A 27,799-nucleotide genomic window follows, 5' to 3' on the forward strand; every position below is an offset into this window, starting at 1 on the left:
GATTAGGTTACAATGATGCTATAGTTTGAATGTGCCCCCCCAGAATTCATGTGTTGGAAACTTAATCTCCGATGCAACAGTGCTGGGAAGTGGGGCCCAATGGGAGATGTTCACGTGATGAAGCAGTAAGTGTGATGATGCAGCAAGAAGGCCCTCACCAGATGCCAGCATCTTGATCTTGAACTTCGCAGCCTCCAGACTGTGAACCAATGTAGTCTGTTATAGCAGCACAAAATGACTGAGACAAGTGGTGCCCTTTGGTATTTGTTCTAAGCCCTCAATCCCAAAACCCTGCATTAGGAAAGTTAACTTGGCTATAATATAGGGGTATCAGAAGAGGGCGCAGGGGGCAGTTTCCTTATCTGGAAAATAAGGAGTTGGACTGGGCCAGTGCCTTGCAGAGTACATCCAAACCTTCAGTTTCTTATTCAGTAGATCTGCACAGGACCAGAGAATTTGTATTTTTAATGAGCTTGCAGGTGATGGCAATGCTGAGGTCCACAGACCATGCTTAGAATACCACTGGTGTCTTAGTCTGTTCAGGCTGCTATAACAGAACACTGTGAACTGAGCGGGCTTATAAGCAACAGAAACTCAGTTCTGGAGGCTGGGAAGTCCAAAATCAAGGCACTGGCAGATTCAGTGTCTAGTGAAGGTCCACTTTGCTTCCTGGTTCATAGATAATGTGATGGTTAATATTGAGCGTCAACTTAATTGGATGCAATTAATTTAAATAGCCACAAAGTATGCAAAGTATTGTTCCTGGTGTGTGTCTGTGAGGGTGTTGCCAAAGGAGATTAACATTTGAGTCAGTGGACTGGGAAAGGCAGACCCACTCTCAATCTGGGTGGGCACAATCTAATCAGCTGCCAGTGAGGCCAGAATAAAATGCAGGCAAGAGAACTTGGAAAGACTAGACTGGCTGAGTGTTCTGGCCTCCATCTTTCTCCCATGCTGGATGCTTCCTGTCCTTGAGCATCGGACTCCAAGTTCTCCAGCTTTGGGACTCTTGGATCTTCGAACACAGACTGAAGGCTGCACTGCTGGCTTCCCTACTTTTGAGGTTTTGGGACTCAGACTGGCTTCCTTGCTCCTTAGCTTGCAGACGGCCTATTGTGGGACTTCACCTTGTGATCGTGTGAGTCAACACTCTTTAGTAAACTTCCCCTCATATATACATCTATCCTATTTGTTCTGTCCCTCTAGAAAACCCTGACTAATACAGATGGTCATCATAAACCAAAAAGTATCTGAGACAGGTCTCAATCAATTTAGAAGTTTATTTTGCCAAGGTTAAGGACAATGCCTAAGAGACAGGTCTATACCTTTCTCCGAAGATGATTTTGAGGGCTTCAATATTTAAAGGGGAAATGGCAGATATTGGGGAAGGAGGAAGAAATTTTTAAAAGGTGTTGATAGATAAGAACTAAGTGGTTGCATTCTTTTGAGCCTTTGATCAGCCATTCACACAGAAGAGGCGGGTACAGGAATAGTCACTTACGCATTCACCTAGCTCAGTGAATCTGCACTTTTACATAAGATAAAATAAACATGGCAGAGGAGGCCATCAGCTATGCATTTGTCTCAGGTGAGCAGAGGGATGACTGAGTTCTGTCCTTTGTCTATGTCCTGTCCATACCTATGAAGATAAGCTGTCAAATCTATATTGTCTGGGTGAAATTCAACAGAACTGTTTTAGGGTAAAGATCTTGGGGCCTACAGGGAATTTCCTAGTGGGGAAAATGTGGAGGAAGCATGTAGCTTTTTATCGTTGTAGCTATCTTATTTAGGAACAGAATGGAAGGCAGGTTTGCATGGTGTGGTTCTCAGCTTGGCTTTTCCCTTTGGCTTAGGCATTAATCCCACTCCTGGGCAATCTTTCCTCATGACCTAATCACCTCCCAAAGGCCCCATGTCCAAATATGATCACATTGGAGATTACGTTTCAACATGTGAATTTTGAGGGAACACAAACCTTCTGACCATAGCAACTGGACTCAATGATATCTACAATTTTAGTTTCTTTGCCTATGCTATCCAATATGGTAGCAACTACTTACGTAGCTGTTTCAATTACAAATTAAATTAAATTAAATTAAATTGAAATTCACTTCCCCAGACACACCAGCCTTATTTCAGGTGCCAATGGCCACATGGGGCAGTGCCACCATATGGAACAATGTGGAACATTTCCATCATCACAGAAAGCCCTAGTGGATATGGTCATTTCCTCACGGACCTCTGGAGAGGACATTTTCAAGTAGAAGGGAAGTAAAATATCCTCTGACAGGTGAGGCCTTTCAGGATTGCTCAAGCACACCTGTGCAGTTGGCCTAATATTTCAGCCCTAACTTTAAAAATGATCCCTGGGAAGTATAGTCTTCAGCCCTAACTTGAAAGTCCCAAAGCCCATGCCCCATTCTGCCCTAGCACCATTTTGCCCCAGGAAGCACACACAAAAACAGGGCTGGAACTGGGAAATACTAGAATTTCTGTGCTCGGAACTGTGACTGTATACCAATGTAAGGCCATGGTGGACAAAGCCAAGGATGTAGTGGCCAAAGTCCTGGTATTTGAGTCCCCAACCTGGAACAAACTTCTCTGAGCCTCTGTACCCTCATATATATATATATATGTATTTTTTTTTTTTGAGACAAGGTCTCGCTCTGTCACCCAGGCTGGAGTGCAGTGGCACAATCTTAGCTCACTGCAACCTCTACCTCCCAAGTTCAAGCAATTCTCTTGCCTCAGCCTCCTGAATAGCTGGGATTACAGTCGCCTGCCACCATGCCCGGCTAATTTTTGTATTTATAGAAGAGACAGGGTTGCGCCATGATAGTCAGGCTGGTCTCAAACTCCTGACCTCAAGTGATCCTTCTGCCTCAGCCTCCCAAAGTGCTGAGATTATAGGTGTGAGCCACCACGCCCGGCCTTCTATAAAGTATGCTTGAAATAGCTACCTCACAGGCAGATGTGGAAAAGCACCTGTAGTTTACAATTAACTCAGTTATTATTTTTTCTTCTTCTGCTGTGCTGCTATTGCGTGTTAGACATACTCTAATTTAGTACTTATGCTTTCTGCTTATGTATCTCCACCAGGCTAATAGCCCCTGGAACACAAGGTAAGGCCCCATCAGATTCAGTTCTTCCCTCAACACCTACCCCACTGCTCGGCCCATGAGAGATGCTCAAAAAAAAAATGTGCAAAAGATTATGTCTTGGGGAAAAGCCAGGTCACAGGCACAATAAGTGTGAAGATTGTGCCATTTCCCCAACTCTCCCCAGCTCTGTGCTCATGCTCTTTCTTTAGCCTGGACCACTTGCTACCCCGTCCTGATCCACACCCTACCTTTACTTGCCCAATCCCATCTCTGGTTGTAGACAATCTAGTCATCCTTGAAGAATCTTCCTAAAGATCTGAATGCCAAATTAATTAATCAGTTGTGGAGTCAAAGCCTGCCTCTACCACTGCCTACTAGGACCTTGAGTAAATTTTTGTAATCCTGCTGATCTTAATTTTGCTGATCTGCAAATTGGGCAGAAAAATACCTATCTTTCAGTTTTGATATGAGATTTACATAAGCAAATGTATGCGGAATGCCAAACACATAGCAGATGCTGAATAAATGCCTTAAAATGGCCATTTCTAATGGCTCTGGGAAATTCTCCATTCTGCAACAATATGCAGTCTTCTCGAGACCTCCGCTACGTTCTCTTTTTTTCTCATCGTTTATTTAGCAAACATTAATAGAGCATGTTTTATTTGCCAGACACTGTGCTAGATGATAGAGATACAAAGATTAGAAGCCAGGCGTGGGTGTCTCACGCCTATAACTCCAGCACCTTGGGAGGCTGAGGCAGGAGGATTGCTTAAGGTAAGGAGTTCAAAAAATAAAATAAAATACAATAAAACATAAAAAAAAAATTAGCCAGGCATGGTGGCATGCGCCTGTACTCTCAGCTACTTGGGAGTCTTAGCTGGGAGATCACCTGAGGCCAGGAGTTTGATGCTACAGTGAATTATGACTGTGCCACTGCCCTCCAGCCTGGGTGACAGAAAAAAAAAAAAAAAAAAATTAGAGAAGGCCTCTGACCTCATAGTCTAGTGGGGAGCCAGCTTCTTCAGGGATTTTTCCCTGCCTCACCTCGCCCACCTCAGGCCGTGTAGAAACCCCCAGTCTAACCAGTTGTTTCCCTCCAACTCTGTACATACCACGGTGTGTTGCCTTTTTATTTCAAACATGTGCTGGCCTCTGTTCTAATCACAGCAACCTGTATCCATTAATCCATTTAATCCTCACAACAACCTTATCAGGTAAGTGTTGTCATTATTTGCATTTTCCAAATAAGGAAACTGAGGCACAGACAGATTAAGTAACTGGCTTAATAAGGTCTTCTAGTTTATATGTAGAAGGAGCCAGGACTTGAAAACACACCTTCTGGCTCCAGCTTAATTAACATGCTCTGTTTACTTATCTGTCCCCACTGAAATTGGAGGTTGAACCCGTGGCATATTCAAATGAATAAGTATCGCCTGTGCCCACCCCAATATCTGACACTATAGGTCGACGATAACTCATTCGTCAAACAGGAAAGAAGGAAAGAAGGAAGGAAGGATGGAAGGAAGGAAGGCAGGCAGGCAGAAGTAAAACGATTCCACAATGGTTTGGTTGCTCACATTTACTAAGCATCAACACTGACCAGCCTGTAAGATGCGCTAACAGAGCTCACGAATAAATGAAGGCCGGGTGTGGTAGCTCATGCCTGTAATCCCAGCACTTCAGAGGCCAAGGTGGGAGGATGGCTTCAGCCCCAGAGTTCAAGACCAGCTGGGGCAATATACTGAGACCCTGTGTCTACTAAAATTAAAATTAAAAATTAGCCGGGCGCAGTGGCGCGCGCATGTAGTCCCAGCTACTTGGGAGACTGAGGTGGGAGGATCGCTCAAGCCTGGGAATTCAAGGCTGCAGTGAGCCCTGACCACGCCACTGCACTCCAGCCTGGGCGACAAAAAAAAATTAAAATAAAAAAAAGGAATAAATGAACATCTCTGCGGCTCAGAACTTTCAGTTATCACCGTCGAGAATTCCAGGCGAGCGTTGCGTTTTCCCGGTTGCGTCTTTTCTCTCACCCCTGTTCCCTTCCTCTGGAATTCGGCTCCACCTCTTCCTTTTCCTTGGCCAGCCTCTCCGTGGATTCCGCGGTCCGGGTTTCCCGGGCGGCAGCCGCCGGGAGAGGATCGGTGCGTGGGAGCGCTCCGGTCGCGACGGGCATGCGCAGAGGGGGGGCGGCGCACTGCGCATGCGGGAAGATGGCGGGCCAGGCGACTTGAGAGCCGCGGGTCTCCCTCCTCCTTTTCCGTCTGCGTCGGGAGCTCCCGGGCACGTGAGGCCGTGCCGCGTTTGCTGGCGGGCGGGACGGCCTAGTCGGGCGGCGCCTCGGAGGAGGCCGCGGACCCGTTAGGTACTGGGCCCTTGGAAATCGGCGCGTGGGGGGCGGTGCTCGACCTGAGCGCGAGAGGGCGGGAGAGCTCGTGGGGTGCGAGGGGAGCAGGACGCCCGGCCGGGCAGCATGAGTCAGCAGCGGCCGGCGAGGAAGTTACCCAGTCTCCTCCTGGACCCGACGGAGGAGACAGTTCGCCGTCGGTGCCGAGACCCCATCAACGTGGAGGGCCTGCTGGTAAGCTCCGGGACGGGACGGGGACGGGCGGTGGGCTCCCAAATCCGGCCCCCTCCTCCGCGCGCCGCCGCCGTCGTCTCGGTCGTCTGCTCCCCCTGGGCCAGGCGCTGCCCATCACGTGCTGCAAACTGCGCTCTCCCGCCTTCTGCTTTCAGCATCTGCTCACAGACGTGGCGTCAGTCTTCTGGGCTTTTACATCGGAATTTCAGAGCACTGTTGGAGAAAATTGCTCAACTTTGCATTAGAGAGTCCATGTTTTTCTCCTTTTGTGGACTCTAGCTGTATTTCTGCAACCTATCATTTGTTCTTCAGCCTCCTCTCCCATCCTTCTGCTCTACTGCAGCCGTTTAAAACTTTGTCCACGCTTTATATTTCCTACACCACAGCTCCCATTCATCAAATTATCTCCCCACCTGTTTGACAGAGAAAATGGTTAGGAGATTTGGCTCCCTTTCCTGCAAAGGCTGATTTCTTCTCTTGTTCTGGACCAGATTCTGTATTCCCCGCGGTTATCAGGGCCCTTAACAAATGCATCGTTTCCCATTTCTCCCGTATTTTCTTTTTCTTTTCTTTCTTTTTTCTTCTTCTTCTTCTTTTTTTTTTTTTTTTGAGATGGAGTTTTACTTTTGTTCCCCAGGCTGGAGTGCAAAGGCGCAATCTCGGCTCACTGCAACCCCCGCCTCCCAGGTTCAAGAGATTCTCCTGCTTCAGCCTCCCATGTAGCTGGGATCACAGGCATGCGCCACCACACCCAGCTAATTTTGTATTTTTAGTAGAGACGGGATTTCGCCGTGTTGGCCAGGCTGGTCTCGAACTCCTGACGACCTCAGGTGATCCACCCGCCTCGGCCTCCCAAAGTGCTGGGATTACAGGCGCGAGCCACCGAGCCCGACCTCTCCCCATATTTTCAATTTCTCTGCTGCTTTCTTTCTATAACTAGTGGTAATTAAACATTTTCCCAAGTCGTCATGCCTGGTCCCCCTACCAAATAGTTTGTGATTATTGCCTCATTTAATTTCTCATTTCTCACAGCAGTGTTTTATAATACTGAAAGATTATTATTCTTGTTTTACGGTTGCCAAAACAGACTTGGAGATGCATGTAAGGCCGGCTTGCCTGTGGCTAGGTAATAAGTGGAGAAACTTGGGTTGAACCTCCAAATGTCTAACTCCAGATGATAAATTCTTGACTACTAAAACCGTATTCTAAATCCATCCCCATCTTAAAAGATCTCTCCCTTAATTCCATATCCCCTCCCATCTACTGTCTCTCTTCCCCTTCACAGCTAAACTTTTTTTTTTTTTTTGGTGACGGAGTCTTGCTCTGTCATCCAGGCTGGAGTGCAGTGGCGCCATCTCGGCTCACTGCAAGCGCCGCCTCCCGGGTTCGCGCCATTCTCCTGTCTCAGCCTCCTGAGTAGCTGGGACTACAGGCGCCCACCACCACGCCTGGCTAATTTTTTTCGTATTTTTAGTAGAGATGGCGTTTCACCGTGTAAGCCAGGATGGTCTCGATCTCCTGACCTCGTGGTCCACCCGCCTCAGCCTCCCAAAGTGCTTTCACAGCTAAACTTCTTGAAAAAGTTATTTACACTCACTGTTTCCACTTGATCGCCTTTTATTACCACCCAACCCACTGCTGGGGACCCCTATCCTAAACACACTTGTAAGACCATTCTAACCAGGGTCACCAACAATCTCGTCAATTCCAGCAGCTGTTGTAGTTTTGACTACAACACTCGTGTTAGAAACCGTCCCTTGAGTTTCCTTGACGTTGATGCTCCATCTGCTTCTCTGGCTTCTCCTTGTCCTCATCCTCTTCCCATTCCTTCATGTTGATTTTTTTGTTTTTGTTTTCCCCCCGATACAGGATCTCACTCTGTCACCCTGGCTGGAGTGCAGTGGCACATCATGGCTCACTGCAGCCTTGACCTCCCAGGTTCAAGTGATCCTTCTGCCTCTACCTCCCAAGTAGCTGAGACCACAGGCACATGCCACCACGCCTGGCTAATTTTTTTTATTTTTATTTTTAGAGATGGGAGTCTTCCTATGGGGCCCAGGCTGGTCTTGAACTCCTGGGCTCAAGCGATCCTCTCACCTCAGCTCCCCAAAGTGCTGGGATTATAGGCGTGAGCCACCGCAGCTGGCCACATGTTGATATTATTCAGGGTTCCCTTCTACTGTGTGTACACATTCTTCTTAGGGGAGTTCATTCACTCCTCCCATGACTTCTGTTACCATCTGCATTTGATTGTTGAACGACTCAGGGATTGGGGCACCAAATCCCATGAAATTCAAAATCTGAATATAACTTTGATTCCCCCAAAACTTTACTGTTTGCTGGAAGCCTTACTGATACCGTAAACAGTTGATTGACACATATTTTGTATTTACATGTATTAGTTACTGTTTTCTTATAATAAAGTAGCTAAAGAAAAGAAAATGTTATTAAGAAGATCATAAATAAGAGAAAATCCTACTCATTCAGGGGAATTAGGTCATCGTAAAGGTCTTCATCTTTGTCTTCACACTAAGTAGGCTGATGGACAAGAGTAAGAGGAGGAGTTGGTTTTGCCCTGTAAGGGGTGGCAGGGGGTAAAGAAAATTGGCCTCTAAGTGGACCCACACAATTCAAACCTGTGTTGTTTGAGGGTCAGCTGTATAGTGGTACCATCTGCATTGGTGGTCTTAATATTTGAGAATTTGATAAAAACTCTAAGCTCACTGTGGAAAAACCACTTAGTTTGCATGTAGTGTCAGCAGATACATCCCTTGAAATCTTAGACATACACTTCTGGTATTTTCAGTTACCATGTCATAATTCCCAAATCTATAAATCTCCCTCAGGGTTTTCCAGCTGTCTACTAGATCTTCCTAATTAGGTTTCAAACTCCTATTAGTCCCCCCTCATCTGAGGTTTCACTTCTCTTTATTTCAATTAACCTGTGGTCCCCCAAACTATTAAAATGAAAATTCCAGAAATAATTCGTTAGTTTTAAACTGCTTGCCATTCTCAGTAGTGTCATGAAATCTCGAGCTGTCTAGTACCACCCAGCACCTGAATCTTCCTTTGTCCAGAGTTCCCATGCTGTCATTGCGCCCTTCCCTTAGTCGCTTAGTAGCTGTTTATTGATTCTCAGACCAACTGTCATGGTACTTGTGTTAAGTAGCCCTTATTTTGCTCAGTAGTGGCCCCGAAGCACAAGAGTAGTGATGCTGGCAGTTCCAGTATGCCGAAGAGAATTGATGAAGTGCTTCCTTTAAGTGAAAAGATCTAAGTTCTTGACTTAGTAAGGAAAGAAAAAAAATCTTATTCTGAGGTTGCTAAGATCTACAGTATAAGATATTTTGAGAGGGAGACCACATTCACATAACTTTCATTGTAGTATATTGCTATAATTGTATTTTATTATTAGCTGTTAATCTCTTACTATGCCCGATTTATAAATTAAATGTTATCACAAGTATGTATGTATACGAAAAATAGTATATATAGAGATTGGTACTGTTTGCGGTTTTAGGCATCCACTGGGGGTCTTGGAATGTAGCTCCCAGGGATAAGGGTGGACTACTCTATATCCAGAATTGAATTTATTACTCTATTGGTCAGGGCTCTCCAGAGAGACAGACCAATGCTAATACAGATTTTGGTACCAGGAATGGTTCTGGGAAACAGAATTTTAAAGATGAGTTTCCTTAATTGGGGTTTTTGGAATTGGTTCTTTAATCTGATTAAAACCTAAAAATGCCAAGAGCTCTACTTCTAATAGTAGAGAGAGCACTGGAAGTCCATGACACAAACTGTTTATAGATATGCAAAATAAATGCCTTTTTATTCTAATTCACTGCTTATAAGAGGCAAAGAATTTAGTGACGCTATACGTGATATTTTCAAACATTTTTGGAAAAACAAGGATTATAATGACAGTTGTTTGCTCCTATTGTCTTTGGACAAAGTGATGAAAGAAAAGGATGAGCTCAGGGATTCAATTTCATGGCTGGAGTTCCACATAAATGACCTAAAAGTTTCTAAGTGTGCCCTGGGTTAGAATCTTCTGTCCTGTAGCCATGGGGCTGAAACTGCTGAAAATCAAACACAAGCCTTCATCATGCAGCTGGCCAAATTACAATGGAAGTTGAACTCTTGGCCAGTCACGGTGGCTCACGCCTGTAATCCCAGCACTTTGGGAGGCCGAGGCGGTTGGATCACCTGAGGTCCGGATTTCGAGACCAGCCTGGCTAATGTGGTGAAACCCTGTTTCTACTAAAAATACAAAAAATTAGCCAGGCTTGTTGGCGTGCGCCTGTAATCTCAGCTACTCCGGAGGCTGAGGCAGAAGAATCACTTGAACCCAGGAGGTGGAGGTTGCAGTGAGCCGAGATCACGCCACTGCACTCCAGCTTGGGCAACAAGAGCGAAACTCCATCACAAAAATAAATAAATAAATAAAATAGAAAGTTGAACTCTCCTAGCCTCACAGTGCATCTACTGTTAAAGTGAGGGTATTGGTTGGGAAAGAGAGGGGTACTGCAAGTTTGGATGGGATCATGTGGGAAGATGAGGCTGGACACATTGAGCCCCTAAATTCTGATGAGTATTGTTTGCCAGAGGGGCAGTAGCATTTCCACCTACAGTGGTATCCTTTCCACCCTTGTCTAAGGGGATTAATTCTGCATTGCCTGTGGAGTTAGTAATGGCCTCCTCTGAAACAGTTCCCGGGAAAGACAATGCTGATTCTCATCAGGACCCACCCTGCCACCCCTCTTTGCTTCTAGACCTGTTACTAGACCCAAGTCCCAGCAGACCCCTAAAGGGGAGGTGCAAAGTATGACTCACTCCACTTCTGGTACCAAATCTGTATTAGGTTTCTGGTCCTGTAGGATTATAATGGAGCTGAAAAATTTCTATCACCTAGTGACATTGTAGCCATCATAATGGTCATAGCACCAAGCATTACCTTTTCTATGTTTAGATGCACAAATACCGTTGTGTTAGTTACTGTTGTCTACAGTATTCAGTCAGTCACATGCTCTACAGGTTTGTGGCCTAGCAGCAATAGGCTATACCATGTAGCCTGGGTGTGTAGTGGGCTATACCATCTAGGTTTGTTTAAGCACTCTATGATATTCACGCAACAAAATCGCCTAATGACAATTTCTGAGAAGATGCATGATTGCATGTAGATATATGAGAGGGGATTTATTAGGGAAATTGGCTCATGATTTTGGGGGCTGAGAAGCCCCACAATAGGCTGGCTGCAAGCTGGAGACCCTGGGATGCTGGTAGCATGGCTCAGTCCAAGTCCAAGTATGAGAACCTGGGAGGCTGCTAGTGTAACTCCTAGAGTCCAAAGGCCAGAGAATCTGAAGTTGTTGTCCAAGGGCAAACGGGAAAGAGGGTCCCAGAGGATCTGGACTTTTGAGAAGGGAGAAAATAGCATTGGGTGGAGGTAGAACTTGGTCTGCATATTGAAAAATAAGGAAAATTTGAATGGGTGAGAATGCAATAACCTTTCCAAAGACCTCTTGAAGGAATATTGCTTCCCAAAACAGAATTGGTATAGAGAAACATCTGTATAGAGAAAGGTTTAACCAGCTTGGAGGCAATGCTTAGCATTTTAGTCACTAAACTTCATCTTTTATTTTTTTTTCCACCTTTGAAGCAGCTTTTCAAAGCTACACAATAAAGTGTAGGTATTTAAATAGGGGACTTGGAGCAGTGGTGAAATAGCTTGGAATTTGAAAAAATGTGCTGACTTGCCCCAGAAGATGCTGGTTCCTAGAGAGCTGTATACTCTCAGGGCACAAGATCAGCCTGAGTGATTTTCATTTTGTAAGCCTCTGACTTCTCCATTCATTTTGCAGCTAGCATGCAAACAATCTACCTATTTATCATCTTTTTTTTTTTTGAGACGGCGTCTCGCACCATCGTCCGGGCTGGAGTGCAATGGCACGATCTCAGCTCACTGCAACCCCTGCCTCCCGGGTTCAAGCGATTCTCCTGCCTCAGCCTCCCAAGTAGCTTGGATTACAGGTGCCCACCACCACTCCCAGCTAATTTTTTGTAGTTTTAGTAGAGACGGGGGTTTCACTGTGCTGGCCAGGCTGGTCTTGAACTCCTGACCTTGTGATCTCCTCGCCCGCACCCTGCCTCCCAAAGTCCTGGGATTACAGGCGTGAGCTACCGCGCCTGGCCTTATCATCTTTCTATCTATGTGTCTGTATATGATGTCTGCCCCAGAGGGGCAATGGTACTGTTGTGATTCCTCCAAGATAAAGAGAGTGTTTTTATATTCGAAGAGGAAAAAAAAACGAATGATCGTGGAGACTGTTTTCCCACATACATCAGTATAGCCAATATGTAATGGAACTGCATTAATAGCAAAGAGTAGGGAAAACAAAACCATCTTTTTTCTTTTTTTTTTATGATTTATTTTATTTTATTATTTATTTTTTATTTATTATTGTTATACTTTAGGTATATCTCCTAATGCTATCCCTCCCCCCTCCCCCCACCCCACAACAGTCCCCAGAGTGTGATGTTCCCCTTCCTGTGTCCATGTGTTCTCATTGTTCACTTCCCACCTATGAGTGAGAATATGCGGTGTTTGGTTTTTTGTTCTTGCGATAGTTTACTGAGAATGATGATTTCCAATTTCATCCATGTCCCTACAAAGGACATGAACTCATCATTTTTTATGGCTGCATAGTATTCCATGGTGTATATGTGCCACATTTTCTTAATCCAGTCTATCATTGTTGGACATTTGGGTTGAAAACCATCTTTTTTCATATTATGCTTAATTGAGGTGTTATTTCTGTACCAACCTGTGATCCACTGTCTAGATGAGATGGGTAGGGAGATGTGTAGCAGAGAACACGCCCTAGAATGCATAGCTAGCGAGGCAGCCTCTTTGGGAGCCAGTAAGTACAGTATGTAAGTCCTGGGCCTGCTACTCTGAATTAAGAACAGGAACCTCTGCAGCAAGGCCCCTCTGAGCTTATATATAATGATTTAGGATATTTGTTTATGTGTGTTTCAAATCAATGTGATAAGGGTGGATTTTTTTTTTTCCATTCAAGAATCTTGCTATAGTAGCTGGCCCCTGTCTCATACTATTAGCAGAGGGGTTAAATGTAAAAATAGCAATGGCAGTTGGTCACACTTGTCTAATGTCTGACTTTGATAGGACTGCTTCAGAGTTTCACTGTTGGATACCATGTTTGCAAGTCACCATTGTCAGCGCTGTTTGAGAGAGCTGGCCAGACCTAGTCCCTACCCCCAAGGCCAGCATTCCCAGCTCCAGTGGTGCATGCCCTAGCAGGTCTACGTGTTCAATTCTAACAACTAAGTTAATTTTACAGTGGGATTCTGTCTCGATGGGAGTATTCCATATTGGGGTAATTTGTTAATAGATCCTATCATCTTGTCATAGATGATAAGGAAATCATTGTGCCAAGGATATTGTTAACACCAATATAAACAAAGAGCGTCTTAACTGCTCACCTTGCCTTCAGGCTTCCTCATTTCCCAGTCCTTTTGCCATATTGCTGCCATACTTACATTTCTAAACCATTTACTTAATTATGTCCTAGTCTGGTTCAGAAACCTTTGGTGATTCTCTACTGGTTATGACATGAAGTCCAAACTCTTTAGCATTAGTTTTATGTGGTGCCAGCATGCCCTCCCAGCTTCAAAGTCAAGTCACTTACACACTGGCCACTTCAGTGGGTTCCCAGAAACATGCCGTGCCGTATACATCTTCACACCTTTGTTCATTTCCGGTACCACAATCCTGTCTTTTTTCGTCTCTCCCCACAGTTGTTTATTCAGGCAAATCTGGCTTGCTGGGCTAGGCTCAGCTGAGGGCTGCCTTTGCCATGAATCCTTCTGTGATTTCCCTGTCTGGGTGCATCCCTAGTACTACTGTTGATTCTCTTCTTAGAGTACCTATGAATTCACTTGCTCCAGTTTTGCTTTATGGCCAGTTTTTTCTTAGATAAGAGCTAAACCTGATGACAGCCCGTCTGAAGGCACATTAACATTGATGTTACTAGGAGTTTCTGTTCATAGGCTTTCATTTTAAGGTTTGGTTTCATTTTATTTATTTTTTACAAAAAAACAGTTTCTAAATGTTACTACCAATTTTATGCAAACTTTCAGAGCCTCTAAATAGCTGGTAAAATGGTGAGCATTGATAATGGAGCTTCTGCTGATTTCCTGGTTGTTTCAGGAATTTAAAAGAAACTTTTTATCTAATGCAAAAGTTTCTAGTTATCCACAGCATGCATTGTTTTCCATTGTTAGAAATGCTGCTGTTTTTACATTAATTATAATGGGAATGCATAGCTGCTTATGAAAGTTTGTGAGAGCTTATGAAAGCTTGTGAGAGCTGTTTTTACATTAATTATAATGGGAATGCATATTTGCTTATGAAAGCTTTCCCAAGTCAGGGACAGTGTTGTAATGATCGTACCTGATGTATTCAGTATATTTTTTGTGTGTGTGCATGTTTTTTTTTTTTTTTTTGAGACGGAGTCTTGCTGTGTTGCCCAGGCTGGAGTGCAGTGGTGTGATCTTGGCTCACTGCAACCTCCACCTCCTAGATTCAAGTGATTCTCTTGCCACAGCCTCCCAAGTAGCTGGGACTACAGGCGCCTGCCACCAAGCCCGGCTAATTTTTGTATTTTTAGTAGAGGTGGGATTTCACCATGTTGGCCAGGCTGGTCTTGAACTCCTCACCTCAGGTGATGCACCTGCGTCGGCCTCCCAAAGTGCTGGGATTACAGGTGTGAGCCACCATGCCCAGCCAGTAATTATCATATTCATATTCCCAGACCTTTATACTATTGAGTAAAATGCTATTTGTTTGCATTGTTGTTTTAAAATCACTAAGTTAAATTTTTTATCTTTTTTTTTCAGCCATCAAAAATAAGGATTAATTTAGAAGATAATGTACAATATGTGTCCATGAGAAGTAAGTTGATTCCTGAATAGGTTTTAGGTTTTGTTAGTTTGAACTTCATATGATTAAAATGATTTGTTTAAGTGTATGAGTTGATGAGAAACTGAAATAAAATTTGTTATTTATACACTGAAATGTAAAGTTGCAAGTTTTAGTAACAACTCCTGAAGTTATGGGTTGAATCATGTGCACAAATGCCAGTTTATTCTCCATAGAACAGTCTGTATTTAAGACTATTTTCTCAGTATTCCTCCTGGGAGAGAAATGTACTCTTTCCTTCTTGTCCCTTATCTTAGGTTAATGTTTAGGGTGTCTGTTAGAGGAGATAGGATGTAAATGGCTCTAATTCCCTCTTCTGGAAGTTTTCATGATAGACTGCCCCACCTCAGCTTCCTAATCTCAGTGGATAGATAGTGCATCGTTAAGTCAGTGTGAATCTTAGAAATACTCACCCTTAGTTTTTCTTCAGTGCCTGCCCCAGTCTCACCCATAGTTGGTCACTGAGTTTGGTCAGCTTCACCTTTGATATGTTTCTTGCATCTGTCCCATACCACCAATTTATAATAATATCTGACATTTATTGAGCTCATACAGTGCCTTGGCACTGTATTAAGCTCTCTGCATGGATTATCACAACGACCCTTCAGGTATGGATTAGAATTCTTACTTTATAAAGGCCCAGAGAGGCTGAGGTGACTTGCTCAGAGTCAGGGTTGAATCTCTTACCTCTCTGACGCAAGAGCCCAGAGTCTTTACCACAACATTGAATTGCTTCTTCTCATTCAGGGTCTGACTTCCTCTGTAGCTGAAGTTGCTGGGTCTCCTTCTTAGAAGGCAGTCTTCCAGGCTCTCCAACCTGGATGCTGGAAAAATCCAGGGGGATTTGTCTAATACAGAAATGGGATTATGATATCATTCAACCTAAGTTCTTCAGTGACGCTCTTTTACATGCAGAGAAAACCCTGATTCCTTGTATATTTGATTTTAAGTGTTTGCATTAAATTCATAAGCCACTTCATATTAAAAGAAACAAGGCAGTAGAGAATGGGTAGACAGAGCAGACCAGGCCCTTGTGGGCTGTTTCTTGCTTAATGCCGCAGCCTCTTCTTCCAGCATGCTGCCGCCCTCCTCCACAGCTCAAGCTACACCACCTGTGATCCCCGAAGCACCCCAGGTTCTCTAAGGCTGCTTTGTCTTCTGAGGTGTGGTTTCCTCTCCCTCACTTCAGCCCCTCACCCTCTGTCAGAGTGGGCAAACACCGCCCATTCGCCTTCCTGTTCCCTATGCCCAGCGTACTCCCATCAAGAGGCCTTCCCAGTGTCCCCCTCCAGTGAAGGTTTGATTTCTTGCCATCGGGTGACTTTGAATACCTCTCTTAGCACTTACCTCAGGACATATAATAGAGTTCCTTATTAGACTACGGAGTTGCTTTGGTGTGAAGACCTCTGTAATCCTATCATATCCCCTCAGCAACTGTCACGTTTTTGGTGTTCTGTTGTACATGTTCTTTATAAAATAACATAGAAATATGCTTATCCTGAGCATATAAGACCATGCCTTGTTAATAATTAGTATAATTAAATATATGCTTTTTAAAGTTAGAATTTCTCATTTGTAATCTTCCTGAGTTTGTTGTAGAATTGTGACCTTCTACTTCCAATTAAAAATCCTTTTAAATTCCTAATTTACCCCTATTTAATCTTAAGTGTAGGAATGGGCTCCAGAGAGAAGACATTTATATTATGAAATATGTACCTTTGTTCCTGAAGTAACCGCCAGTGGTCTTTAAACTAAATGTGACATTGTGGAGGTTCTGAGTAAGGACATTTCTGGCTGAAGGTAGGATGGACATTTCTTTGAGGCATACTGACTGTGGTGTGCTGTGGAAGTAGAGAAAAAGAAAGTCATATATTCTACACCAGAGTGACAAAGTTATTTTAGAAATAATTTTTTCGGCAAACCAAGCCATAAGAACTTTTTCTTCGTATCAAATCGGAAAAGATGACAAGATACTTAGTTCTGGCGAGCGCGTGAGATGAGGCCCGTGTATACTGCATAGAATGGATAGAACCCACAACCTGCAAAGCAGTTTAGCAGCACATATCAAAATTCCTTAAAAATGTCCAGTTAAGGGGACATACAATAGTTTCACAACAAAAAGATTCATTGAACTATTAAGCAAAATCATAAAGTTAGAGATGGTCTGAATTTCTAACATTGGGATAAATAGCAAATACTGCATACAGTTAAGCATGCAGCCATTAAGAATTATGTTGAAATACATTTGTTGATGTGTTACGATGTTCACAATATTGAGTTCAAAGAACGTGTTGCAACATTGCATGGTCCTATTTTTGTTTTTAAAAACTATATATATGATTGACATACAGGTGTGAATGTGTTAGAGGTGTGTGTGTGTATGAAAACCCTAGCCATTATAGTAGGTGAGTGAGGGAATTAAAGGGATTTTTTAAAATTTGTCTATCTGTTAAATTAATATAGGGTAGTGAATATTTTTAAAAATAGAGATACTGGGCTGGGCGCGGTGGCTCTAACACCTGTAATCCCAGTACTTTGGTAGGCTGAGGCAGGTGGATCACAAGGTCAGGAAGGAGTTCAAGACCAGCCTGGCCAATATGGTGAAACCCCATCTCTACTAAAAATGCAAAACAATTACCCAGGTGTGGTGGTGCATGCCTGTAATCCCAGCTACTCCGGAGGAGAATTACTTGAACCCTGGAGGCGGAGGTTGCAGTGAGCCAGGATCGCGCCACTGCACTCCAGCTCCAGCCTGGGCAACAGAGTGAGACTCTGTCTCAAAAAAAAAAAAAAAAAAAAAAAGAGATACCACTGTTGCTCGAGGTATGTCATAATTGCACAATTGTCTTAATAGAAGACTAGTTTGGGCTCTTTCAAAAAAAATTCATCAGACAACTTACACTATGACATGGATAGAATCATTAAAGGGGAAAAAAAGCCAATTCTCTGCCTTTGCTTTGTAAAGAATTCCTTAACTTGAAGACCAAATGAGAAATTTAATTTTAAAAATCATGTGTAATTCTGTTCCTGAGAGTGGTATGGATGCAAATGTAATCTCACTGCTTTGTCTGAGAAGATGCAGTAGACTTGTAAAAGTCCACATGTTCAGTGGACACTGGTTGCGTATTTCAAATACTCCTTTATTTAAATCTAAAGCCTTTGTTTAGAGCCAGGATAGGCCAGTGAATTTTTTCTCCAATTTAAGAGATTTATTTCATAGAAACCAGCTTTGATTTGGTCAATGTGTGGGAATTTCTGTAGATATCTGCTATCTGATCAAGAGGAAACAGATGATTTTTAAAAATGAGTTGAGAAATGTTATTTAAAATTTTACAAATGTGTTTATTTTGTTTCCCAGAAGCTCTAAAAGTGAAGAGACCTCGTTTTGATGTATCACTGGTTTATTTAACTCGAAAATTTATGGATCTTGTCAGATCTGCTCCTGGGGGTATTCTTGACTTAAACAAGGTTGCAACGAAACTGGGAGTCCGAAAGCGGAGAGTGTATGACATCACCAATGTCTTAGATGGAATCGACCTCGTTGAGAAGAAATCCAAGAACCATATTCGATGGATGTGAGTTGCTTTCAAACTTTTCGTGGCTTTTGTTCCTTCTCATCAAGTGACAATTCCATGCTTAAACTAGATAGTCGCAGTGTTTTGACAATATAAAACAAAGGTACGACTTCTTGTTAGAAGAGAATTCTATAAAATTTTCTTGCTTCATCCTAGAGAGTACATAAATTTTTTAAAAAGTATTTCCTCAGTTCCAATTGATTATTGATATTGGGAAAATCTGTTAAGGTTGTAAAACAGTGGTTTTCGCATGGAAGTGTAGTAAACACCTAGAGGCTTACTGCCTCTGGAGTTGTAATTCGGTGGGTCTGAGGGAAAGCAGGAAAGTACATTCTCAACAGGTAGCCCAGGAGATTATGACGTAGCGAGGTGTTTGAAATACTGCCCTGAATATGAAAAAAAAAAAATCAGACAATGTCTAAAAGGCAGTTGCTAAAGACTTGACATGATGAGGAGGAATCCAATGGAAAGGGAAGCTTAAGACATTGACATAGATAAAGGTATCTGTGCGTGCACACATAAGAAGAACGCTGTTATACCTAGAATAGGCAAGTATTTGGGGACAGGGAGAAATAGTTGCAGCAAATAAGTACGTAGTGACCTCTCAGGCAAATGAAAACCTACCAGCAAAGACCATAAAATGACCCTAAATAATTAACTTAGTTATTAGAGGAAAGGGATTCATAAAGGAGGTAATTTTTTCAATAGTACAGAAGTACAGGTTGAATTCTAATTTGAGCATGTTTACTAAATAACACTAAAAAACACTTCAGGAGTTTATATTGGCATGCATTGTGAATCACTAATTAGAATCAGGTTTGAAAACTACCAAGTAAAAGATAAAGGCAAGGACCTTTCCCTATTTATTTTCCATTAAGATTGAAAGAAAAAAATGAAATCAGTTGTTGCCTGGTCATATCATATTGGAGTAGACACTAATAACTAAATAAAATATGTATGTCTTTTTTTTTTTTTTTTTTTTTTTTTTTTGAGACGGAGTCGTGCTGTGTCACCCAGGCTGGAGTGTATAGTGGCACAATCTCGGCTCACTGCAACCTCCACCTCCTGGGTTCAAGTGATTCTCCTGCCTCAGCCTCCCCAGTAGCTGGGATTACAGGCGTACGCCACCACGCCCGGCTAATTTTTGTATTTTTAGTAGAGACGGGGTTTCACCATGTTGGCCAGGTTGGTCTGTAACTCCTGACCTCAGTTGATTCACCTGCTTTCAGCCTCCCAAAGTGCTGGGATTGCAGGCATGACCCACCATGCCTGGCCTGAAAATAATGTCTTTTTTTAAATGATGAATATAATCATTATATTCAGATAGAATGTGTACACTAGGGAAAAATACAGACTCATCACATTTTAGCAGAGAAACTGTCATTTAGCCAACACTTTGTTTTCATATGTAGGAACTCAAGTACTGTAAGATTATAACTTATCAGAAGCTGTAAGTACTAGGACTGAGGCTGAAGCTGCATGTTACTGATTCTTAGTTCAGTGCCCTTTTTGTTTCCTTAGGCTGTCTCTGCTGTTACTAATTTCTGTTAGGTGTAATATATTTTTTTGAAAAAGACTCTATAAGATGAAGAACTATAAATAATTTATGTACAGAAGGAGTAATGGCTGTCTAGAACAAAGACGGCAGAAGTTAGAAGTCCCTAGTTTCTATTGTTGTGGAAAACACTTATGGTAAGCATTTGGAGAAGTTCCAATAACCTAACTTGAAATTACTTTGTTATCTCGTAGTTGGTATTGATGGTGACTTTTTTTTTCTTTTAAAGAGGATCTGATCTTAGCAATTTTGGAGCAGTTCCCCAACAAAAGAAGCTACAGGAGGAACTTTCTGACTTATCAGCAATGGAAGATGCTTTGGATGAGTTAATTAAGGATTGTGCTCAGCAGCTGTTTGAGTTAACAGATGACAAAGAAAATGAAAGATATCCTTTAAGTCTATACCTTTTTAAAATTTCTGCTTCCAAAACAGATTACTTAAGTAGTAGAGTCAGCTTGGGGACTTAATTTATATATTTAAGATATAAAATTAGACCATTAAAAGTTAAAGTAATACAAAATTAGCCAGGCGTGGTGGCACATGGCTGTAATCCCAGCTCCTTGGGAGGCTGAGGCAGGAGAATCACTTGAACCTGGGAGGCAGAGGTTGCGGTGAGCGGAGATGGCGCCATTGCACTCCAGCCTGGGCAACAAGAGCAAAACTCCGTCTCAAAAAAACAAAAAAAGTTAAGCAAAAGTTGGTAGTAGTATAGCCTCAAACATACACAAACAGTAGGTTTTTTAACTTCTGTGTGGCGTTTCTTAAATTAAATTCTGGATGATGACGTCAGGGGTAGAGTACCAAACCAAGGTTGATGGTACCACTTAAAATAGTGGAGTATTCATTTTTATAGTCTGAATACTGTAAGGATAATAAAATATTTGTTGGCATTTGTGAAGTTCATGTTTTTCCTAGAAATTTGTGAATGGAAGTTGATTTCTGAAACAGTGAATTGCCATTGAAGTGGTGCTTACTGCCATTTGTGTCCACAGAAGCATGTTGTTGCTTAATAGCAGTTTTGCTTTGAAACTCAATGTCTCAGGGAGCTGGGGGGTGGGGCTGGGGGAGCCTTGTCTTTGGTACTGACATCCTGGGTGTCTTAAACCTGTATGCTGTGCTGTTCCTGTGGCACCCTTTGAGGGGCTCACTGATTCCGAGCTATCCCATACCTCAGATTTACTTAAAACTCTCTCCAGCAGTCAAAAACCTCTATTCCCACAGAACAGTTACTGGAAGGAAAAGAAAAAATAAGCACCAACATTACTGCAGCCAATCAGAAAAAAAAAAATGCTAGGGAAACCCAGTAAATCACTTAATTGGTAAAATTTGAGGCAACACAGTGAGACAAGATGAAAAAGATTCAGGTAGTGAGATGGAAAGTAATTTTGGATGAAGTAACATCATACATGATAGTCTTGAGAAACTTAATCTCTAAGTCATTTATGCCTTTTTATAGATTTTTTTCCATCTTTCATTTTAGGAGATTCTTGTCAAAGCCCTGAGTGTTTTTTCTCAAAGTTACAGTAAGATCTAGCTTACTATAACTGAAAAGGGAATAGGATGAAAATTTGCATTTCTTCGTGTGGTGTATTTGTGTTAGGGACTCAGACTTTATTAATATTTTTCTCCAGAAATTGCCATCATAATCATAATAGTACAGCTTAAAGAAACTCTTTAGGTTGAGTTGTAAATATTGTAAAACCCTTCATAAAAATCTTAATTTTATATGAATAATAAAGATTATCAGTGAAATTTTTTTTTTTTTTTTTTTTTTTACTGCTTTCCTTAATGGTGAACTTGTGTCTCATAAAAACTAAAAACATTCTAACATTACTCTTGCGTTACTAAATTACTAGAGATAAATTACCTCCCCAATAAACAGCATTCTGTGTAGAGATCCTTGACTGAGTTTTACGCTAGCATATGTGACCTATCAAGACATTCATAGCATTCAGGCTTTCCATGAACAGATCGTCATTGCAGTCAAAGCTCCAGCAGAAACCAGATTGGATGTTCCAGCTCCCAGAGAAGTAGGTAACCCTGCATTTTTAAAGAGATCTAAAGAGGGATGAGGGCCGACTGCTTAGGCTGTGATTTATTGCAGTCATACTTAAGAGCCGTTGTATGCACGTGCACTGTACATCCGATACTGCTCAAGGCACTTCACACATTTTAACTTGCTTCAACTAACACAGCAAGTCAAGTAGTCGTCATTGTTATCTTAAAGATGAGGAACCGAAAGTTCACAAAGATGAGTTAACTTTTTCAGGATCACCAGAATGCAAACCCAGTTAGTGTGACTTCATAGTTTGCTTTTCACTATTGTACTGCAATGCTTCTTAGAAGAATCACCAAGAATTGGCCCGTCTTAAAGTTCCAAAAGTAAGGTCTGTTCTCAGCCAAGGCACTGGGGAATTAACAAACTCTTGAAAGACTGATGAATAAACCAGGACACTAGGTTCTGAATTTAAAATGGAAAAGTAGGATTTCTGTGTAAATGAACATATTTTTGTCAGCTGCCAGCTGCTCAGTGCGTTCTTTCCCTTGCAGAAAAATTTGCATTGAAAGATAATTGCATCAGAAGGCTGCTTGATGAGGACAGAATCAGAACCAAGGAATGTGGCCATTCTTGGGACACATCCTCAAGACTGACAGCCTTGATAGACCCATCGGTGCTCATAGTGCAGCCCTCTGCATTGCCCTGGGGGTTTGCCTCCTGCCTAGTGAAGAATATTTTCTTGACCCGTTTTTCCTTTTGTCCCCAGCAGACCACTGTTCAAGTGAGCCCTGTATTACTCCACAGTATATGGGTTAAGGGCTGGCTTTCATTTACCTCAGTCACACTCAAGTTATGATTTCTTGGTGATGTTTCCTGGTTGTTTTATTTTTAAGTAAGAAACTGCTAATCAACACATCTTTACTTTGGGGCATAATAATTCATTCTGCAGAGACTAGTGAATTTTTGGCTTTTTCCCTATGCTGTGAGCTACTTCAGACTGTAATTGCTAAATCTGGCTGAGCGTTTGATCATACCTGAGGCTTCTCTTAGAGTCCCATGTAAAGTCTCTGCACATGGGCCCTCTTGGCCAGAGCCTGACCATGACGATCTGGGGACCTAGTGTGATGGTTGGCAAACTGGCCTTCAGGTCGGATCCGGCCTGCTCCTTGTTCTTAGAAATAATTTTATTAGGACACAGCCACATGCACATTTGTTTACATATTGTCTCTGACTGCTTTCATACTATAGTGGCAGAGTTCAGAGGTTATGACAGGGATAGTGTGACTCGCAAAGCCAGAAATATTTACCGTCTCAGCCTTTATGGAAGTTTGACAACACCTAATTTAGTGGAATGTTATTGTTTAGAAATATCTATTAAATTGTACAGGATTTATCATTCAAACCAGTTGTGACCTGGTACTCTAGAAGCTGAGCACAGATGTTCTCTAGCCCACTTGTCAGGTACCAGGAAGTCATAGCAAGGACAAGTGAGGCTCTGAGACTGTCTGAGAGGCTGCATCTCCACAGATTCACCCTGGTATAAGATCACAGTGAGGTGTGGAGTGGGAGGGAGCAGTGGTGTCTGTGTGTCTAGCCCAGGCCTAACTGCATTAAAGGGGAGAAAACAGACTTTGTTATAGTTGAAGCAGCTCCCAATTAAAGCAGTCATTTATAGCCGGAGCTGTTCCTTAAGAATTTAGCGTAATTCCGCGTAGAAGCACTCAAGTTGCCTGATATCTTATGGAAAAAAAGTATTTTAGTCCTGAGGAAATCTGAAATCAAAGGATGTGAATATCATAATGAGTTACAGTCCTTTATAAATATTCTAAACGATTTTTTTGACGTTTTACTTGAGATGTATTTTGATATTTTCCTATTCTTTCAACTGGACAAAAGAATGGCCCTTCCATTATCTCAAGACCTGTTCGTTGGTCTGGAAATCCAAGCACATATTTATCCTGTGATACTAGGGTATTCTAGAGTTCTTTGTCATCAAAACACTGATTTTTGACTGAAGTACGGCCTCCTTGAAGGGTCAGCTCCTGAGTAGAAAAAGACAGGCTCTTGAGTACTGAGGTTTTCACATGATAGCTCTGAAGCCATTACTGCAGCATCAAGTGTAGCTGTCTTCAGCATGTGAATTGGCCAGTGCTTTAATGTGACTACAGCTAAGGTGATTTTCTCAAATGTCTCGAAATTTTTGCAGTTCTAGTGAGTGAAAAAATATGATTTATTATTTCATTCATCTTGACGATTCCTGTGTCCTTTGCTAGGACTCTATCACAGTGCACATAAGGAGCACCAATGGACCTATCGATGTCTATTTGTGTGAAGTGGAGCAGGGTCAGACCAGTAACAAAAGGTCTGAAGGTGTCGGGACTTCTTCATCTGAGAGCACTCATCCAGAAGGCCCTGAGGAAGGTAAATATACCAGTGATTCTGACAGTATTTTAATTAAGCATGCATAATTTTATTAATGTGTATTATGGCCTTAAGATATTTTTACTCTTCCTATCCACAAAAACATGAGTAAAAAATTACAACACAACTCTTACTGTAGTTTAGAATGTTTCTGTGAACATTATAGTTAAATTTCTGTAGTTTTGATAGCAGTGAAAACTTAGAATTCTGTTTGGTCCCATGGTGATACGAACTTACGATGGTCTCTGAATAGGGCAGGCTTTCAGTCAAACAGCAGCTCCACTCAGCCAAAGAGCCTGCCCATGACCCGGCCGGGAGATTTCCCCTTCTGCACATCTTGGAGAAGGGAAGGGGCTAGACCTGCTTGACCCAGGCAGTCAAACACCCACTCAACTCAGCCAACAGCCCGCTCCACAAGAGTCAGTCCTCAGTTGCACATTTCTAAGGACGTCGCCTTTGGACCCATCTGGCCAGAGCAGTGACTCCATCTAACCTCGGAACCCAGCTTGCAGCACTGTCCAACAGCAGATCCCAAATAGTGGAAATGCCTGAGCAGGGGGCCAGCATCCTGTGACCGGCCTGGGCAGAAGCCATCACAGTGCCCAGCCAGCAGCTCCACTGACATCCGAACAAAGACCCAGCCAACTGGAGAACCCGACAAGCACTGCGAGCCAGGGTGGTCTTCAGCTGTCCCTTGTAGAGCCACAGGCTGGACGGAGAGGAAGCTTTCACTGACAAAGAATACCTGTAATGACCAGAAGAGGGGGCTGTTGCCCACATGCAGACAACAGCACAAAGACACAAGGATTACAAAGACTGGGGGAGTCGTGATGGCTCCAAAAGAAACTAATAAAGCCCTAATAAGGGAAGGCTTCCTCCATTCTCGGACGGGTGCTTTCAGGTACAAGTTAGAGTTCCAGTTTATTCTTGAGAGGCTGAAAAAATTAGCCTTATGCCATTAACCTGAGAATACGTGTTCTTGACCAGGCATCTTCAGGGTTTTCTGAAGTAGTCAGATTGCGTATTCTTTTACGTATTTGCCTGTCAGACCTTCACTTAGGCGTATTCACTTAGGTGTATTTCTCTCTCGTGTTCTTTTTCAGAAGAAAATCCTCAGCAAAGTGAAGAATTGCTTGAAGTAAGCAACTGATGGCATTTGAGAATTTATGTATCACTGAGTTTTTTGGGAACATCTTCGTGGAGAATTACGCATCAAATTTGATTCTCAGAGCAATAAATCATCCATGAAGTGCTCTCGTTCTCAGTAGCGGCATCATGGCCAGTAGTGTCTTTGAGGAGTTCACCACGTAGATTACTGAGTAACTGTGGTTTCCACATTTGAAAACAACTCCTTTTATAATTATTCACTGCTTTTTGTCAGTGAAATAGACATCTTGCCTCCTGAAGTAGCTTCATCACAGAGTGTCATGAAGACAGACAGTCGGGCTGAAATGGACAGTTCTTCGTGGACTCTACCCTTCCCTTCAAGGAGTATGTCATAGATCACAAAAGAAATTGCCTTACACTGGTTCATGTTTGCAGTTACTGTTGTACATTGCATAGATGTACACACAAATTTAAATGTGATGTCTTTGTATATATCTGTATAATGTTTAGATTACTTACGAAATATGTCTGAGTGACACTTTTCACCCTTGTACAGCCAAAATAATGTATATATGGAAAGTGACAGACAAATTCTCTAATCTCTTTGGTATCTATAACTTATTAGAATCCTCTGGATGAGGGTTAGAAGAGAGTTTTTCCAAACTTCTACATGTAGAAGTATCATAAATGTGCTACACATTTATGTTTGTGGATTTAATTAAAGTATTTTAATATGGTTTTCAGTGCTAAAATTGGAGTCAGATACTTCTTGGTTTAAGCTGTCTCCCAGCAGATTGGTGGCCTGCCCAGTGGCTTTGGGGGCAGGGATAGAAATGCCATCAGGAAATAGCTGAGTTCATTGTGAAACATGAATTCAGTCATGGTGATCATTGGAAACTCCTTTAAGGCTTTTGCAAGTAGATTTTATAATGTTGGTGTATGCAGCCTTGCTGTTGAGTCAGTCCAAGGGGTTTTACTTAGGACAAGTTGTACCTTTGCCCTCTCTTCAGCTCTGCTCCCACATTTTCACATACCTAGCTATTTCTACCTCATTGGGTAAGTCATTTACCACTCTGTGCCTCAGTTTACTCTGTAGTTTACCATTAGACTGTGAGCTCCTTGAGGGACTTTGTCATAATCACTGTTATATCCCAGTGCCTCACACCATGCCTGGCCCTTAAGAAGTGCTCAATAAATGTCTGAACAAATAAGTGAGTGGAGTGAGTGAATTGTAAGATCAGAATAACAATATTTGGTTTGTCTATCATACAAGATTCCTGTATCGTTTGAATATTGCTTTTAAAGAAATATTTGAAGCGACTTCAAATTCAGACTGTGTTTAAAAAGATTTAAAATTGGAATCCAAAATCCAAGTATTAAAAAATAATGCTGAGTGTTTAGGATTCACATACCTCTGAGCTCTGGTGGCTTTTGCCAGTCCTGTCCCTCTGCTGAGCACCAGCCCCTTCCTGCAGCAGTCCTGCCGGTGTGTTTCTGTGCACCTGGGGATGAAGTGTGCTCCTCCCCCAGTGGTTAGCCTCAATGCTTTTCCTCCCTCTGTTTTATTATTTGAAATTAGCCAAAGAAAAGCTGCAGGGGGCACTGCTGATCATCACTGGATCAGTCAGTCGTACCGCTTGACAGAATGGCGAATACAGGAGGAAGAGCAAGCCTAGGATAAAACTTAGGTTTGGGACATGCTTGATGAAAGCAAGAGTTGGGCAGGTTGTTGTGTGTATGTAGGTCAGGTGCTCAGTGGAAAAGTCTGAGCTGTACAGTAGGTTAGGCAGACGTCAGTTTAGATGTGATAGTTTAAACCACAAGAGTAGGAGAGGTATCTAAAGAGTACAGCAGGCCTAAGGGCATCTATATTTAAGGAGAAATACAGAAGAAGTCTCCTGAGAAGGAATAATGGGGCGGGTGGGGAGGGAGAAGGCAGTGTCCCAAAAACCGACAAAAGGTTTTACCAAAGGTAATGCCATCATTTCTGAGCAGCAGTTCCTTAACTTGTGAATGTGACAAATGTTCTCCTTTACAAATTGTTCTGAAGGTAAAATGAGATCATGTAAACGAAAATCCTTTGTAAATTACAGATGTGTGTTATAAATGAAGTATCTCTCGAGTCACTCCATCTTTTGGCGTTTGGTCTCTGATTTTTAAAACAGATAAAATAAGCATCCCATGAACTTTTTTCTGGGCCCTTCCTCCTCACTAACCCTAACCTTTCCAACCTCATTGTCCCACCTCTGCCTCACTAACCCTAACCTTTCCAACCTCGCTATCCCATCTCTGTGTGCACCGCTTCTACCTTCAGAAACCTTGAGTGATCCGTGTTTCCTTCAGGCTGAAGTGCAGACTCTGGATATAGAAGGGCCCAAGCCTCGCTTTCCAATCCTGCCTTGGTACCTGCCTCGCAGACCTTCACCCCAGTAAATCGGTCTCATCACTACCTGAAGCAC

At 42.5% G+C, this 27,799-nt stretch overlaps 1 protein-coding gene across 7 annotated transcripts in view; it reads left to right on the forward strand.

The window, feature by feature from the left end:
- Positions 1-3,033: 3,033 nt before the first annotated feature.
- Positions 3,034-27,799, forward strand: part of E2F6 (E2F transcription factor 6) — a 62,241-nt gene continuing 37,475 nt past the window's right edge. For 2 of the 7 annotated variants that reach the window (XR_010123143.1, XR_010123142.1), the window contains exons 1-6: positions 3,034-5,679; positions 14,602-14,656; positions 18,042-18,258; positions 20,043-20,198; positions 21,729-21,843; positions 24,086-24,233. Coding sequence is in view for 5 of the 7 variants with exons in the window: in XM_054475747.2 (XP_054331722.1) it covers positions 5,572-5,679; positions 14,602-14,656; positions 18,042-18,258; positions 20,043-20,198; positions 21,729-21,843; positions 24,086-24,233; positions 24,487-24,539 (852 nt within the window). In the remaining 2 variants the exon portion in view is untranslated. Of the gene's footprint in view, positions 5,680-14,597; positions 14,657-16,350; positions 16,484-18,041; positions 18,259-20,042; positions 20,199-21,728; positions 21,848-24,085; positions 24,234-24,486; positions 27,472-27,799 lie in introns of those variants that run through there. The other 5 variants (XM_054475747.2, XM_054475748.2, XM_054475750.2 and 2 more) reach the window with 5 other exon arrangements.

The sequence above is a fragment of the Pongo pygmaeus genome, chromosome 12 (assembly GCF_028885625.2).
Source record: "Pongo pygmaeus isolate AG05252 chromosome 12, NHGRI_mPonPyg2-v2.0_pri, whole genome shotgun sequence".
NCBI lineage: Eukaryota > Metazoa > Chordata > Mammalia > Primates > Hominidae > Pongo > Pongo pygmaeus.